Source organism: Otolemur garnettii, unplaced genomic scaffold (assembly GCF_000181295.1).
Source record: "Otolemur garnettii isolate 467f Iridium unplaced genomic scaffold, OtoGar3 scaffold00031, whole genome shotgun sequence".
Classification (NCBI taxonomy): domain Eukaryota; kingdom Metazoa; phylum Chordata; class Mammalia; order Primates; family Galagidae; genus Otolemur; species Otolemur garnettii.
In genome coordinates, this window is record NW_003852426.1 from 13,596,324 (window position 1) to 13,609,049 (window position 12,726).

The 12,726-nt window shown below is 49.9% G+C and overlaps 2 protein-coding genes across 5 annotated transcripts in view; both read right to left on the reverse strand.

Annotated features, from left to right (window-relative positions):
• CUL7 (cullin 7) overlaps positions 1-6,575 on the reverse strand; it is a 16,435-nt gene extending 9,860 nt beyond the window's left edge. For 2 of the 3 annotated variants that reach the window (XM_023512764.1, XM_023512763.1), the window contains exons 1-9: positions 6,275-6,575; positions 4,824-5,507; positions 4,324-4,475; positions 3,399-3,899; positions 2,732-2,873; positions 2,436-2,632; positions 1,891-2,131; positions 844-1,081; positions 651-756 (exon numbers count right to left, since the gene is read on the reverse strand). In XM_023512764.1, coding sequence (XP_023368532.1) covers positions 651-756; positions 844-1,081; positions 1,891-2,131; positions 2,436-2,632; positions 2,732-2,873; positions 3,399-3,899; positions 4,324-4,475; positions 4,824-5,499 — 2,253 coding nt within the window. In that variant the 5' untranslated portion in view covers positions 5,500-5,507; positions 6,275-6,575. The remainder of the gene's footprint in view (positions 1-650; positions 757-843; positions 1,082-1,890; positions 2,132-2,435; positions 2,633-2,731; positions 2,874-3,398; positions 3,900-4,323; positions 4,476-4,823; positions 5,508-6,274) is intronic. The other variant, XM_012804751.2, reaches the window with a different exon arrangement.
• A 348-nt stretch (positions 6,576-6,923) lies between these two features.
• Positions 6,924-12,726, reverse strand: part of MRPL2 (mitochondrial ribosomal protein L2) — a 7,036-nt gene continuing 1,233 nt past the window's right edge. For both annotated transcript variants that reach the window (XM_023512765.1, XM_012804752.2), the window contains exons 2-7: positions 10,937-11,105; positions 9,482-9,623; positions 9,253-9,368; positions 9,069-9,179; positions 8,688-8,761; positions 6,924-7,179 (exon numbers count right to left, since the gene is read on the reverse strand). In XM_023512765.1, coding sequence (XP_023368533.1) covers positions 6,973-7,179; positions 8,688-8,761; positions 9,069-9,179; positions 9,253-9,368; positions 9,482-9,623; positions 10,937-11,105 — 819 coding nt within the window. In that variant the 3' untranslated portion in view covers positions 6,924-6,972. The remainder of the gene's footprint in view (positions 7,180-8,687; positions 8,762-9,068; positions 9,180-9,252; positions 9,369-9,481; positions 9,624-10,936; positions 11,106-12,726) is intronic.

The following is a 12,726-nucleotide window of genomic DNA, read 5'->3' on the forward strand; positions in this document are numbered from 1 at the left end:
AAACCACCGTACTGCCATGACGCTAGTTCTCTGACCCTTTCTGAAGCCTTCTGTGCCCTTGCAGGGGACTTCTGATATGTGATGGCCTCCTTCATCCCCTCTCTTCCACAAGCCTAGCCAAAAGAGGAGCCATTGAAGCTCTTAATGTTATACACGTATGTGTGTATATCTCCGTTTGTGTAATAAGTAAAGGATGGTAACTAAGATCACATATTTGTGTTTCTTTATGTTTGCATAAAGGAATACAGGGAGAATACATAAATCAATACAAGCAGTAAGAAGGAGTGTGGGGGGGACACTAGGAGAGCAGATTCAAGTGAGAGTGAGAATTTTTTTTTTTGCAGTTTTTGGCTGGGGCTGGGTTTGAACCCGCCACCTCCAGCATATGAGGCCGGCGCCCTACTCCTTGAGTCATAGGTGCCGCCCAAGAGTGAGAATTCTTAATCTATACTTTATTGTTTTGATTTGTGAGCTATGCAAACATATTATATATTACAAAAAGTAAAATTCAATTTTAAAAGCAAAACTCAAACCAAGAGCTCAAAGACTCTGCCATACCCTCCAGACCCTTGCGCCCAGGAGTCTACCTCACCAGTGGCTGCCTTGTGTCCTCTCCCTCCCAGCATCTCCCCAGAGCAGGGCAGGGATACCTCTCGGTCAGTGTTTGGGGACCGCAAACAGGCCATGCAGGCATCCATGGCCTCATGCCAGGGGAGCAGCAGAGCCTCAGGGAAGTCCACCAACTTCATCAGGATTCTGGGGGATAGAGGCAAGAGGGCAGACAGATGTGCAATCAGCCTCAGAGACTCCCTTTTGCCCCACCTGCTTCTCACACCCCCTTACCTCAGAACAGCCAGGTGCAGGGCCCGATTGGTCTCTGAAGTGTCCAGGCTCTGCATCAGGGCAAGGAAGGGCTGGGGCTGCCGCAGCAGTTGCAGCAGGAATGGCCTGACCTTGCTCTCCTGGATTCCCTCTGAGCTGAGGGCTTGCTCCAGATCCAGGAGGATTTTCCCAGCTGGACCATAATCCTCCACCAGACGCTGCAGGGGAGTACTGGGGCTCTGAGAGGGGGTTTCTTTCACTACAGGAGTGGGGAGTCACAAGAGTTGGCCATTATTAGTAATGTGAAGGTTTAGAAAAGGATAGACAGATTTCATAACTCTCAATTTTTTCTAATTTCTCCTAAAAATGTTTCTAATTTCTTTTGTTCCCCTAAAAGTTAGGTATAGAAATCTAACATCTCCGAATGTACTTCAACTTTATGACACATTTTATACCTTATATTCATAAAATAACAAATTAGCTTTCTGTTTGTAAAGAGCAGAGCATTTTCCTACATTTAAAGGCATGTAAGAATTTCTCTATAATAGAAAAGTTAAATGTGGGGCTTTTTTAAGGCTTCAAAACTCTCTTGCAGGGCGATGCCTGTGGCTCAGTGGATAGGCCGCTGGCCCCATATACTGAGGGTGGCAGGTTCAAACCCAGCCCCAGCCAAACTGCAACAAAAAAATAGCTGGGCGTTATGGTGGGCGCCTGTAGTCCCAGCTACTTAGGAGGCTGAGGCAAGAGAATCGCCTAAGCCCAGGAATTGGAGGTTGCTGTGAGCAATGTGACACCATGGCACTCTACCAAGGGCAATAAAGTAAGACTCTGTCTCTACAAAAAAAACCCAACAACTCTCTTGCAGTTTTCTTACTTTACATCCTCTTTCATTCTTGAAGGGAACACAATGTCTGCTTCTCCACTGATTGCTTATCTCTAAGTTGTAGATTTTTCCTAGGGTGCCATCTCTTCCAGATAGGACTGCACAAAATCAGCAGACATCTCTCCTGTGCTAATAATGCCTTAAAGGTAAGTGTGCTCAGCAGCTGTGCCTGTCTGGCCACCCACCTTCTACTCTGGCTGGATCTTCTGATTTCTGAGCCTGGGCCTGGGGTTCTAAGAGGAGGACATCCTGCTGGGCTTCTAGAAGGGTTGGGTGGGCCTCAGGCCCATACTTCCTGTAGACACGGCAATTGATCAGATCCCTGAGGGCGCTGTCATCAAGTCGCTGTGGTAGGGTCAACAGAAGGTCCTGGGCCATCTCTATGGGCACGGCCAATTCAGCTAGGATCTCATCATCCAGAATGTGCTGTCAGGGAGAAACTCTCACTGTAGGCAGCCCTGCCAGCACCGAGGCTCCAAGGGGCCCTAGGTAGGATAGAGCTCTCTCCACACATACATCCTCTATCCTGATCCTCTTGTGGCTAACAGCTGGCTCCTCCCAAACAGTTCAGCAACATCTCCCACCTCTGAACATTCCAGACCTCTCCCATCCCCAGATAGCCCCCTACGTTATCTGACCTCCACTTTTCATATTGAGCCTTCTAATGCTCTACAGTATAGCCCTTGCAGTGGAGCCCTCCAACCTCTGAGTGTCTTCATGCTGGCTCTACCTCCCCATCAAGGTTCTCCTGTAGGATCTGGAGAACTTCCTGATGGTCAGGTCCATCCAGCTTCTTGATGAAATAAAGCAGCTCCCACCATTCGGCCTGGGTCAGGTGTTCACTCTCCTCAGTGTCCTCATCCTCAGGCGGTACGTAAGGTACAGCATAGAGCTCTGTCATCGGCTTCCAGCGCCAGGAGGGCAGGACTGTGGAAATGGGCCATGGAACACAGGGATGTCACTACCCACCCAGCCAACCACTGCTCTCTTGCTCAGAGCTGACCCCTACTTCCTTTCTGTACTTACCTCCACCCAAGGCTCTACTGCCCACTGCCCCCTGGTACTCATCAGCTGCAACCATGTCCTCAACAATGTCTTCCTCAAAACCCAAAATCTCCAGCATGTGCCAGTGTACCCAATAGGTGCGGCCTGTTGACTCCCACAACACCTGGAGACAGGGAACAAAAGTGAGGAAAGGAGAAGAGAGGGCTCACTAGGAGAAGAAAGGGACTACAGGTTGTGGTCCAGAACAAGGTCTTAGCTCTCAGGGTGACCACCAAATAGCAAAACACTGGTAAATGAAGAACACACACACAAAGGATTTCTTCTGTTCTGGGGACAAACCTGCCTCTCCTCTCAATGGCTTTTGCTCCGACACTTCCTCCTGGCTTCAATTACCCATTTCCTAACACTGATCACTGGAGGAGTCTTGCTATGTTAGATTCTTCCTGGGTGTGAGTCTTCTTGACCTCACAGCCTCTTAAACCTAGATATTCTCAGCCTTCCAAATGGCCCCTCTCTTACCTGCTGATACCATTTCACCACCCTAGTCTTACTGAGGGTTTTCTCCTTAGCTGGGCTGCTAAAGCTCCCTGTTTGGAGCTGGAGATCTATTTTGGAGATAGGCTCCAGCCCACCCATGTCCCACCCAAAATAGATCCCCAACAGCATCCCTCCACCGTGCAGCACTCACCTGCACAGGGGGCACACCACTGTTGCTCTGACGGAACTCCCCTTCATCTCCAGCACTGATCTCCTCGTAATCATCCAACATCCGCACTCTCATCCCTGGCTGCAGTGTGTCACGCACATACATGGCATAGGTATTGCCACTTGCAAACTCAGAGCGGGGGCGAAACCGCCTTGACCTCCTAACACTGGGCTGGGCCTGGGCGGGTTGAAGCCCTGAGCTCACATCAGCCAGCTGAGGCCGGAAGATGGAACAGGGGGGCCGTGCTGAGCTCCCTGGTCTGCTTGAGGCCGGGTCCCAGCGCATGGTCTGCACTAGCTCTGAGATCAGGGTGCCCATAGCCATACTGAACTCTAGCTCCAGCCGACTCCTCTCCCCACTCAATTCTTCAGGAGCAGAGTTGTTCTGGGCTCCTAGTTTTGCAGCACTGTCGTTCAGCTGATCCAGGAGGGAAGTGACATGCAAATAGTGCTTCACCAGGGAGAAGAGCAGCCTTCCTGGGACCTGTGAGATACAACTTTTGACTTACATTCACCTTGTCCCATCTTTGGCCCCTCTTTCCACACTGTTTTCTATAAACAGGTGCAAAGACCTAGTCCTTTTTTTTTTGAGACAGAATCTCACTTTGTTGCCCTTGGCATCATAGCTCACAGCAACCTCAAACTCTTGGGCTCAAGTAATTCTCTTGCCTCAACCTCCCAAGTAGCTGGGACTACAGGCACCCGCCACAACTCCCAGCTATTTCTTTTTAGAGATGGGGTCCTGCTGTTACTCAGGATGGTCTTGAACTCCTGAGCTCAAACAATCCACCCACCTCAGCCTCCCAGAGTAGTAGGATTACAGGCGTGAGCCACCCTGCCCAGCCTCTAAAGACCACATCTTTAAATCTTGTTCATAACTGTCCCCATCTTGCACCCCCACAGGATACCTGTGGCAGCTGAATGCCCTCAAAAGACATGGGATGTTCAGAAAGTGTGGCTTGTGCAAACAGTGCTAGCAGAGCACAGCGGCTGTCAAAATCCAGGTGTTTCTCAATGGCCTCTTGTTGGCTCAGTGACAGAAGGATCTGGGTCCGGGTCCCTGTAACCCACACCCCAATCAGTAATTACTCCTAACTTCCCCATTCCTAGGTTTCTCTCCTAGTACCTCTACTCTCTCAATACAATCAGTCCTTTTGCTGCTACATAGTGGGAGTGACTGATTTGCTGATTTGTTTCAAAAGACAAAATTTACTATTCATACACACACACACACACAATCTGTAATAGGCTAAACTTCTCCTTTGCAGAGAAAGCCAACTAATTAATACATGGTGCTTAAGGATTCAGTCTTTCCTCTTCCAGCAGATACCCACCTCCTCACGTCAAACCCCATTCCCACCTCCTTTCATCCAACCCGATGAGAAGGACAACAGAATCAATTACGTACTGATAAGGTCAGAGGCTTCTGCCACAGTGTTCTGTGAGTCCCTGAGCTGACCCAGCCCCTCTCCTGCTTTCCCTTCTTCCCCGCACGGCCCCTCACCAGCATCATGGGAGGACAGGGCTTGTATCATCCGGCCAGCACTCCAGCGAATCTGATAATCGGGACTACTCAACATGTGCATGAGCAAGTCCAGGACTCTCGGGTCTTTGAATACCCCAGTGAGGGGTTCAATGCTAGCATAAGCACTGAGCACATGGACAGTATGAAGCAGAGGGGCAGGAGGAATGGAGCCCACACACTCCTCTAACTGCCGAAGGGCTCTCTGTATCAGGGACTTCACGTCAGTTTCCATTTCCCCCAGCACAGATTTGTCTAGGGCCCCAGCCTCCCCTGTAGACTCCTGGGAGGGCCCGATGACCTGGCCATCTTCGCCCAGCATCTTGTGGCAGTTGGCATAGATCTCGTCATTGGACATCCATAGCAAGATGTGCTCAGCCTTGCAGTCCACTTGGCTGGATCCCCCTTCCCCATCATCCCCACGCCTGAGGATGAGCCAACGGATCTGGTATTCTGGATGCCCATTGTGGCCCACCCGTTGGCGGATCAGCTCATCAGGATAGGCATGCAAACCAGGTCCCAGGGGCACCCTGAATTCCCTGTAGCGGAGTTCCCCCACCATCCTGGCACCTGGAACACACAGGAAAAGAACAGCTAGAGTGAGAGGAGAGGTCAGAAAATCAAGGACATCCAGCAGTTGGAGAAGCAACAACAGCTGTTGGGCTGGGTGGGATAAAGCAGGGCCCAGGAATTGCCTGCTACATGCTGGGTGGCGCCAGGCCTAAGCAGAACACTGGGGTATTTGTTCTCAGAGTGTACAAAATTTGGGGGCTAAAGGAAGGTCTCCAAGGCTCTGCAGCCTGAGTAGATTAGTCTGAACAGTGGGAGGGGGACAGTGAGGGCAGGCAGTTACAAGTGAATCCCAAGGCCTTGGCTCTGGGGCAGCAGCCCTGGGAACAGGGTGTGTGAAGCCCAAATGTGAGGGTTTTGGGAGGGAGATCCCTAATATGTGGGGAAAGGGATGTTATCTCTAAGATCGCAGCACCGGAGTGTGAATAGCAGAGGCAAAACCCAAAGTACCGGTGGGAGATTGCAAGCCCCGGCAGCGATGGGCTGAGTAAAGGCTGGGCTGGGAGGAAAGGGCTGGTGGGGTGCTGCAAGGCCAGAGGCTTGGGGAAAGCAAACCGAGACCCAAGAAGCTGGGGTGGGGAATGGAAGGGTTAGGGTTGGGGGGCGTGCAGTACGGTGGGGGAGGGGGGCTAGGCCCAATAAACTAGAATGCCGAAGCACCACCGGACAGGGGGACAAGAGATCGGGTGAGCTCCGGACAAGGTGGGTGAGTAGGCGGACGAGAATTCAGGGTAAGGGTAAGGGGGCCGCGGCGGGGCTCTGGCCACCTCAGAAGTCCACCGGGTTCCTGGCGTGAGGCCCGTCCTTCGCAGAGCTAGCACAGAAGCTGGCGTCGACGCAGGTGAAGATTTGGGCCCCGCCTGGACCCCCCAGGGGTGGAGGCGGAGAGGAGGGAGGGGGTGTGCCTCCGCAGGACAGGCGGGCCGGCAGGCAGGGGGTGTGGCGCGTGGCGCGTGGGGACCCAGGACTCGGGGCGGGCCAGTGTCACCACCGGTGCGTGGGTCGAAGGCCTCTGGGGCAGGGCGGAGCCTGATCCCTGCCAACTGTACCGCAAGCCCAGTTCTGGGGGCTTTGCCGCCCGCCCATAGCTACGCCTCATTTCCGCCGGACCCAGCGGAAAGCCAGGGGCCCTGCGAGCGCCGGGGCGGAGCTGCGGGTGCCACCGCGGCGGGGACGTGAGGCGCCTCCTCTGCACCGCCCTTTCCTCTTCCTTTTTATCCTCCCACCTAACGCCGGAAGTGCCTTTCTAGTTTCTCAAAGTCTAAACCAGAATGGTCCTGGAGGTCATACTCCCTCCTCCATTACATCCAAAGCAGCTGAGGGTTGGGCTCCATCCATCTTTTCTTTCCTCTTCCTCCCATACTTTTGTCCTTTTTTCCCCACACCCACCCTTATCCCCCTTTAAAAAAAAAAAAAAACAGATAAAAATGGGGAACCATTTTATTAGAGTTCAGGAATATCAGCTTTATGCAGCAGCAGAGGGCAACTTCACATAACTCTTCATAGGGGGCAGTGGCCGAATCTTTCGGCCAGCCCAGCCCCCCTTGCGATGCCATAGGCCACTGTTAGGCCTCTTGCCCAGCCAGCGGTTGCGTCCTGCCTTTCCAATGACCCGTTTATCATGATCAACGTTGGATACTCGGCCAACTGTTGCTATGCATGTTTCCAGCACCTGACAGAGAAAGCAGATAGAGGAGAATGCACAATTGGGGGTTGGGGAGAGCCTGACAGGGTTGAGGGAACAGCTCTTGGGAGGCTTCTTACATTCAATGAGAAGGGAGAGGAGAGGAGAAATGCACACGGTTGAACCTAAACGTGGGTCCTCCTGGCTGGGGCGCAGTGGCTCACTCCTGCAATCCTAGCACTCTGGGAAGCCCAGGCAGGTGGACTGTTAGAGCTCAGGACTTCAGGACCAGCATGAGCAAGAGTATGAACCCATCTCTACTAAAAATAGAAAAATCTAGCTGGGAATTGTAGCAGGTGCCTGTAGTTCCAGCTACTTGAGAGGCTGAGGCAAAAGGATCGCTTGAGGCCAGGCTAGGTGGCTCAAGCCTGTATCCTAGCACTCTGGGAGGCCGAGGCGGGTGGATTGCCTTCAGCTCACAGGTTAGAGACCAGCTTGAGCAAGAGCAAGACCCCGTCTCTAAAAATAGCTGGATGTTGCGGCAGTGCCTGTAGTTCCAGCTACTTGAGAAACTGAGGTAAGAGAATTGCTTGCACCCAAGATTTGGAGGTTGCGGTGAGCTATGACGTCAGAGCACTCTACTGAGGGTAACAAACTGTAACTCTATCTCAAAAAAAAAAAAAAAAATCACTTGAGCCCAGAAATTTGAGGTTCCTGTGAGCTATGACGCCATGGCACTCTACCCAGGGCAGAAGAGTGAGACTCTGTCTCAAAATAAATAAAATAAAAAATGTGGGTCCTCCAGTAGAAACTGGGTAGTTGAAAAAGAAATCATCAGCTGGGTGAGGTGACTCACACCTGAAATCCTTGCACTCTGGGAGGCCAAGATGGGTGGGATAATCTGAGCTCAGGAGTTCAGACCACCCTGAATAAGAGCGAGACTCTATCTCTACTAAAAAGTAGAAAAACTAGCCAGTGTTTTAGTGGGCACCTGTAGTCCCGGCTACTCAAGAGACTGAGGCAAGGGGATTGCTTGAACTCAAGGGTGTTGAGGGTGCTATGAGCTACCATGCCATAGCAGGGTGACAGAGTGAGACTTGGTCTCAAAAAAAAAAGTCAACTTGGCACCCGTAGCTCACCTACTGAGTATGGCGCCAGCCACGTACACTGAAGCTGGCAGGTTCAAGCCCAGCCCCGAACTGCTAAACAACAATGACAACTGCAATCAAAAAGTAGCTGGGCATTGTGGTGGGCGCCGGTAGTCCCAGCTACTTGGTAGATTGAGGCAAGAGAATCGCTTAAGCCCAAGAGTTTGAGGTTGCTGTGAGCTGTGATGCCACAGCACTTTACCAAGGGCCACAAAATGAGATTCTGTCTCAAAAAGTCATTGCTCTTTGTTCCATTATGGTGTCAACCGGACACAAGGCAGAAAAGAACAGACCCAACTCAAGGTAGTTCCTAGCTTCATAAAACAGCTGGGAGCTATCACAGGCATGCAAAGTACATTCTAAAAATTCCTCCTTTGCTAATCCTTCCCAGCAGTACCCCACACACACCTGCATCTGCCTCTTAGAAGGCAACTGGATGATGGCTGTCCCATTTACCTTCCGAAGCAGCACACCACACGTCCCTGGGGGGGAAAAGTAGTTTTGCCACCCTTCTCGAAGAAGGTGGCAGCATTAGGGGTGGAGGGACAGAGGAGAAATTTATATCAGGGCTGTTTCCCACATACTGCCTTTTAGGAGCAGATAGAACAAAGAAGGATGGTTTTAGATCAAAATACAAGCACATCTTCATTCTCATGTTCCTTGGTTTTTCTTTTTTTTTTTCTGTGCCAGCACCAGATGTAGACCCATAGGTTCAGGGAAATGCTGACTTCAGGCTCTTCTTGGCCTTCCAAATTGTAAGACCCAGGCAGCTCCTTTTCTCATTCATACCTGCAGCTCGGATATACTGGGCCCCCCGGCCTGGCTCACTTTCCACGTTGTTGACGAGGGTTCCCACAGGCAGGGCCCCAAGAGGATGTGCATCCCCTTCCTGGGCAGCAACTATAAAACAGAATTTCATCAACACTAGAACATTTGCAGCCTCCAGCCTGGACATCTGGTAGCCACCTCTCACCTGCCATTCGGCCTATGTGGTTAGAATTCAGGATTACATCTCCAGCCTGCATGTTTTCTGTGGCAACAATCCAGCGTTTCCGGCTGCCCCCAGCAACCAGAGCTATGTCTGCTGACCTATTCCAGATAAGGGACAGGTGAACAGACCACCTAGGCAGTCCCACATTTTCTGAGAAGCTACACAACAGTTATTTAGACCTCCTCATTATCATCCCAAATCCCAAACTTGCCTGCAGGGATCATAGCGGACTGTGATAACCCTCTCCTCAAAAGGTTCAGGCTTGGTCTCCTGTTCAGGCCGGAAACGCAGAAAGTCAATCATGCGATAAAGTTGCTTGTGGCCCCCACCAATACCATGCACTCGGATGCGGCCTGTGGTCAGGATAGTTCAAAGATAGGTCAGACTAGTTCAGCTCAAAGCATCCAGAACTGGCCCACCCTCAGCCAGAGAGCAGAGTTTCTCAGCATCATGGCACAAGCACAAAGTGATAAAAATTTGCACAGTGCACTGAAGCAAGGGGCAGTGGGGCAACACCTACCCAAAATTTGGTGAATGATATAAAGCTTCCAGATAGTCTTTTCAAATCATGGAGTTCAATAAGTTTACTGAGAGCCATATAACTCATACTCAAAGAATTTCAACTGTCACATAAAATATATGTATTTTTTAAAGGACATAAGGTCTTACTATGTCACTCAGGCTAGACTCAAACTCCTAGGCTCAAGTGATCTTCCTGCTTCAGCCTCCCAAGTAGCTGGGATTACAGGCACATGCCACTGTATCTGTTATAATTTTTTTTTTTTTTTTGAGACAGAATCTCATTCAGTCACCCTTGATGAGTACCATGTCATCATAGCTCACAGCAACCTCAAACTCTTGGGCTCAAATGATCCTCTTGCCTCATCCTCCAGAGTATCTGGGACTACATGTGCCCATCACAAACCCAGCTATTCTTTCTATTTTCAATTCAATTTTTTTGTTTTTTAATTGCTGTTTGGCCAGGCCAGTTTCGAACCCGCCACCCTCAGTATATGGGGCCGGCGCCCTACTCACTGAGCCACAGGCGCCACCCAAAACCATTTTTTTTTTTTTGCAGTTTTGGCGAGGGCCAGGTTTGAACCCACCACACCTACACAGTATATGGGGCTGGTGCCCTACTCCTTGAGCCACAGGCGCCACCCCTAATTTTTCTATTTTTAGTAGAGATGGGAGTCTTATTCTTCCTCAGGCTGGTCTTGAACTCTTGAGTTCCAGCAATCCACTGTCTTGGCCTCCCAGGGTGCTAGGATTATACGTGTGAGCCACCAAGCCTGGCCAGTTTTCTTCAATTATTGTCTTTTTTCTTTTTCTTTCTTTTTTTTTAAGACAGGTCTCACTCTGTCACCCAGGCTGGAGTGCAGTGACACAATTATAGCTCACTGCAGCCTTGAATTCATGACTGAAGTCTCCCAAGTAGATGATTTTGGGCAAGAGTCATTGGGCCTGACTTAAAGATTGTCATTTGGGGCACAGACCTATTCTCTGTTGCTTTTTATTCTATTCTCTGGCTTTGATGCACATACCATTAAGCCCAATTAATGCTTAATTACATTCCTCTGCCTTACAAAGTGTAAGTGTGTTAATATATGGGCCTAGGGTACCAGCATGTTTTCCCCCTTTATTGCTTAAATCTCCTTGCTCGCACCTGTGTGGTCTCGGCCCCCAGACTTCCTCTTCTTCAGTGGTCTAATGGTGTACTTGGTATGACTCTTCCAGGACACAAACTTGGCCTTGAGGGCCACAGAAGTAAGAACTGTGCGATAGGGGAGCAACGTCAAGGCAGAGGGCAGTTGGAGAAAGGCATTGTTCATCACCTAGGGATAAAAAGAAATCTCTTTTACCTGAAAGCTAATTGAAGGAGAAGCATTAGAGAACCAAGGCAGAAAACACAGACCAATTTTAGCTTGCAGCCCATTTTCTCTTGGAAGTGTCCCAACCAGCTGTTCTAAAATTCTACCTATTACAGCTTGCACGGATACCAGTGTAGAATATTTATCCAGATGTATGTGTGTTGATCAGCTCTCCTCATCTGATCTCACCTCTGAAGTAGTTCATCAATAGAATGTTCTCTCCTGGTCATCTCCTTCCAAATTTGGCTGAAAACTCTCCATCTTCAGGAAACTTTTTTCTTTTCTAAACGGCTACCTTCTCCAGAGCTAGTAACTTCCACACATCCATGTACCACCATTAGCAGAAATGGCTTTGCCTTCTGCATTATGTTTCTGAGAGTTTTTCACATAGGAATGGAGGGGAGGGATCATTTCTGTCTAGTTCCTTGCTTTATTACCAGAATTTCAGAGTAGCTTGGTTTGGTTTTGAATTTTCTTTTATTTTTATTTTTTATTTTTTGAGAAAGAGTCTATGTCATTCTCAGTAGAGTGCCATGACGTCACAGCTCACAATCATCTCCAACTCTTATGCTTAAGTGATTCTCTTGCCTCAGCCTCCCAAGTAGCTGGGACTACAGACACCTGCCACAACAACTGGCTATTTTTGTTGTTGTTGCAGTTGTCATTGTTGTCTTCCTGGCCCGGGCCGGGTTTGAACCCAGCAGCCTGCGTGTATGTGGCCAGGGCCCCACCCACTGAGCTATGGGCGCCGCCCTTATTTTTATTTTTTTTGAGACAGAGTCTCACTATGTCACCCTTGGTAGAGTGCTGAGGCGTCACAGCTCACAGCAACCTCAAACTCTTGGGCTTAAGCGATTCTCTTGCCTCAGTTTCCCAAGTAGCTGGGACTACAAGTGCCCGCCACAACGCCTGGCTATTTTCTTGTTGCAGTTGTCATTGTTTAGCTGGCCGGGGCCGGGCTTGAACCCACCAGCCTCGGTGCATGTGGCTGGTGCCGTAACCACTGTGATACAGGCGCCGAGCCTAGTTTTGAATTTTAAATAAACATCTTCCAAACTCCACCATAATCAGCCAGAGAGCTGCAGAGGAGCAAAACTTATAATTTCTCTTTTCTGTTACTCACCAGTCGCCCTCAGGATACTTTCAGTAAGGTTCCTATTCTTAGTATCTTGCCCTCTGTTCTCTAATCTCAGCAATAACTCATCCTTGTAGGAATAGTATCATGATTAAGAGCACAGGCTTTGAAGCCATACTGCCTAGCTCCAATAGTTGTGTGTGATCCTGGACTGCTGATCAGTTTTCTCGTCTGCAAATAGGAAGGATTATGACTTCCTTGTAGAGTGGTTGAAAGTTTAGTTATTTGAAACGTCTACTACGTATGCCTGGCTTATCACAGGCACTCAGTTATTACCGAAACCTGTTCAACTGGTGATCTGCCAAGCACTGTCACCTGCAGTATCTCATTTAAAGAATTTCACCCTAGGCTTGGCGCCTTTGGCTCAAGTGGCTGAGGCGCCAGCCACATACACCTAAGGTGGCGGGTTCGAATCCAGCCTGGGCCCGCCAAAACAACAATGATGGCCAG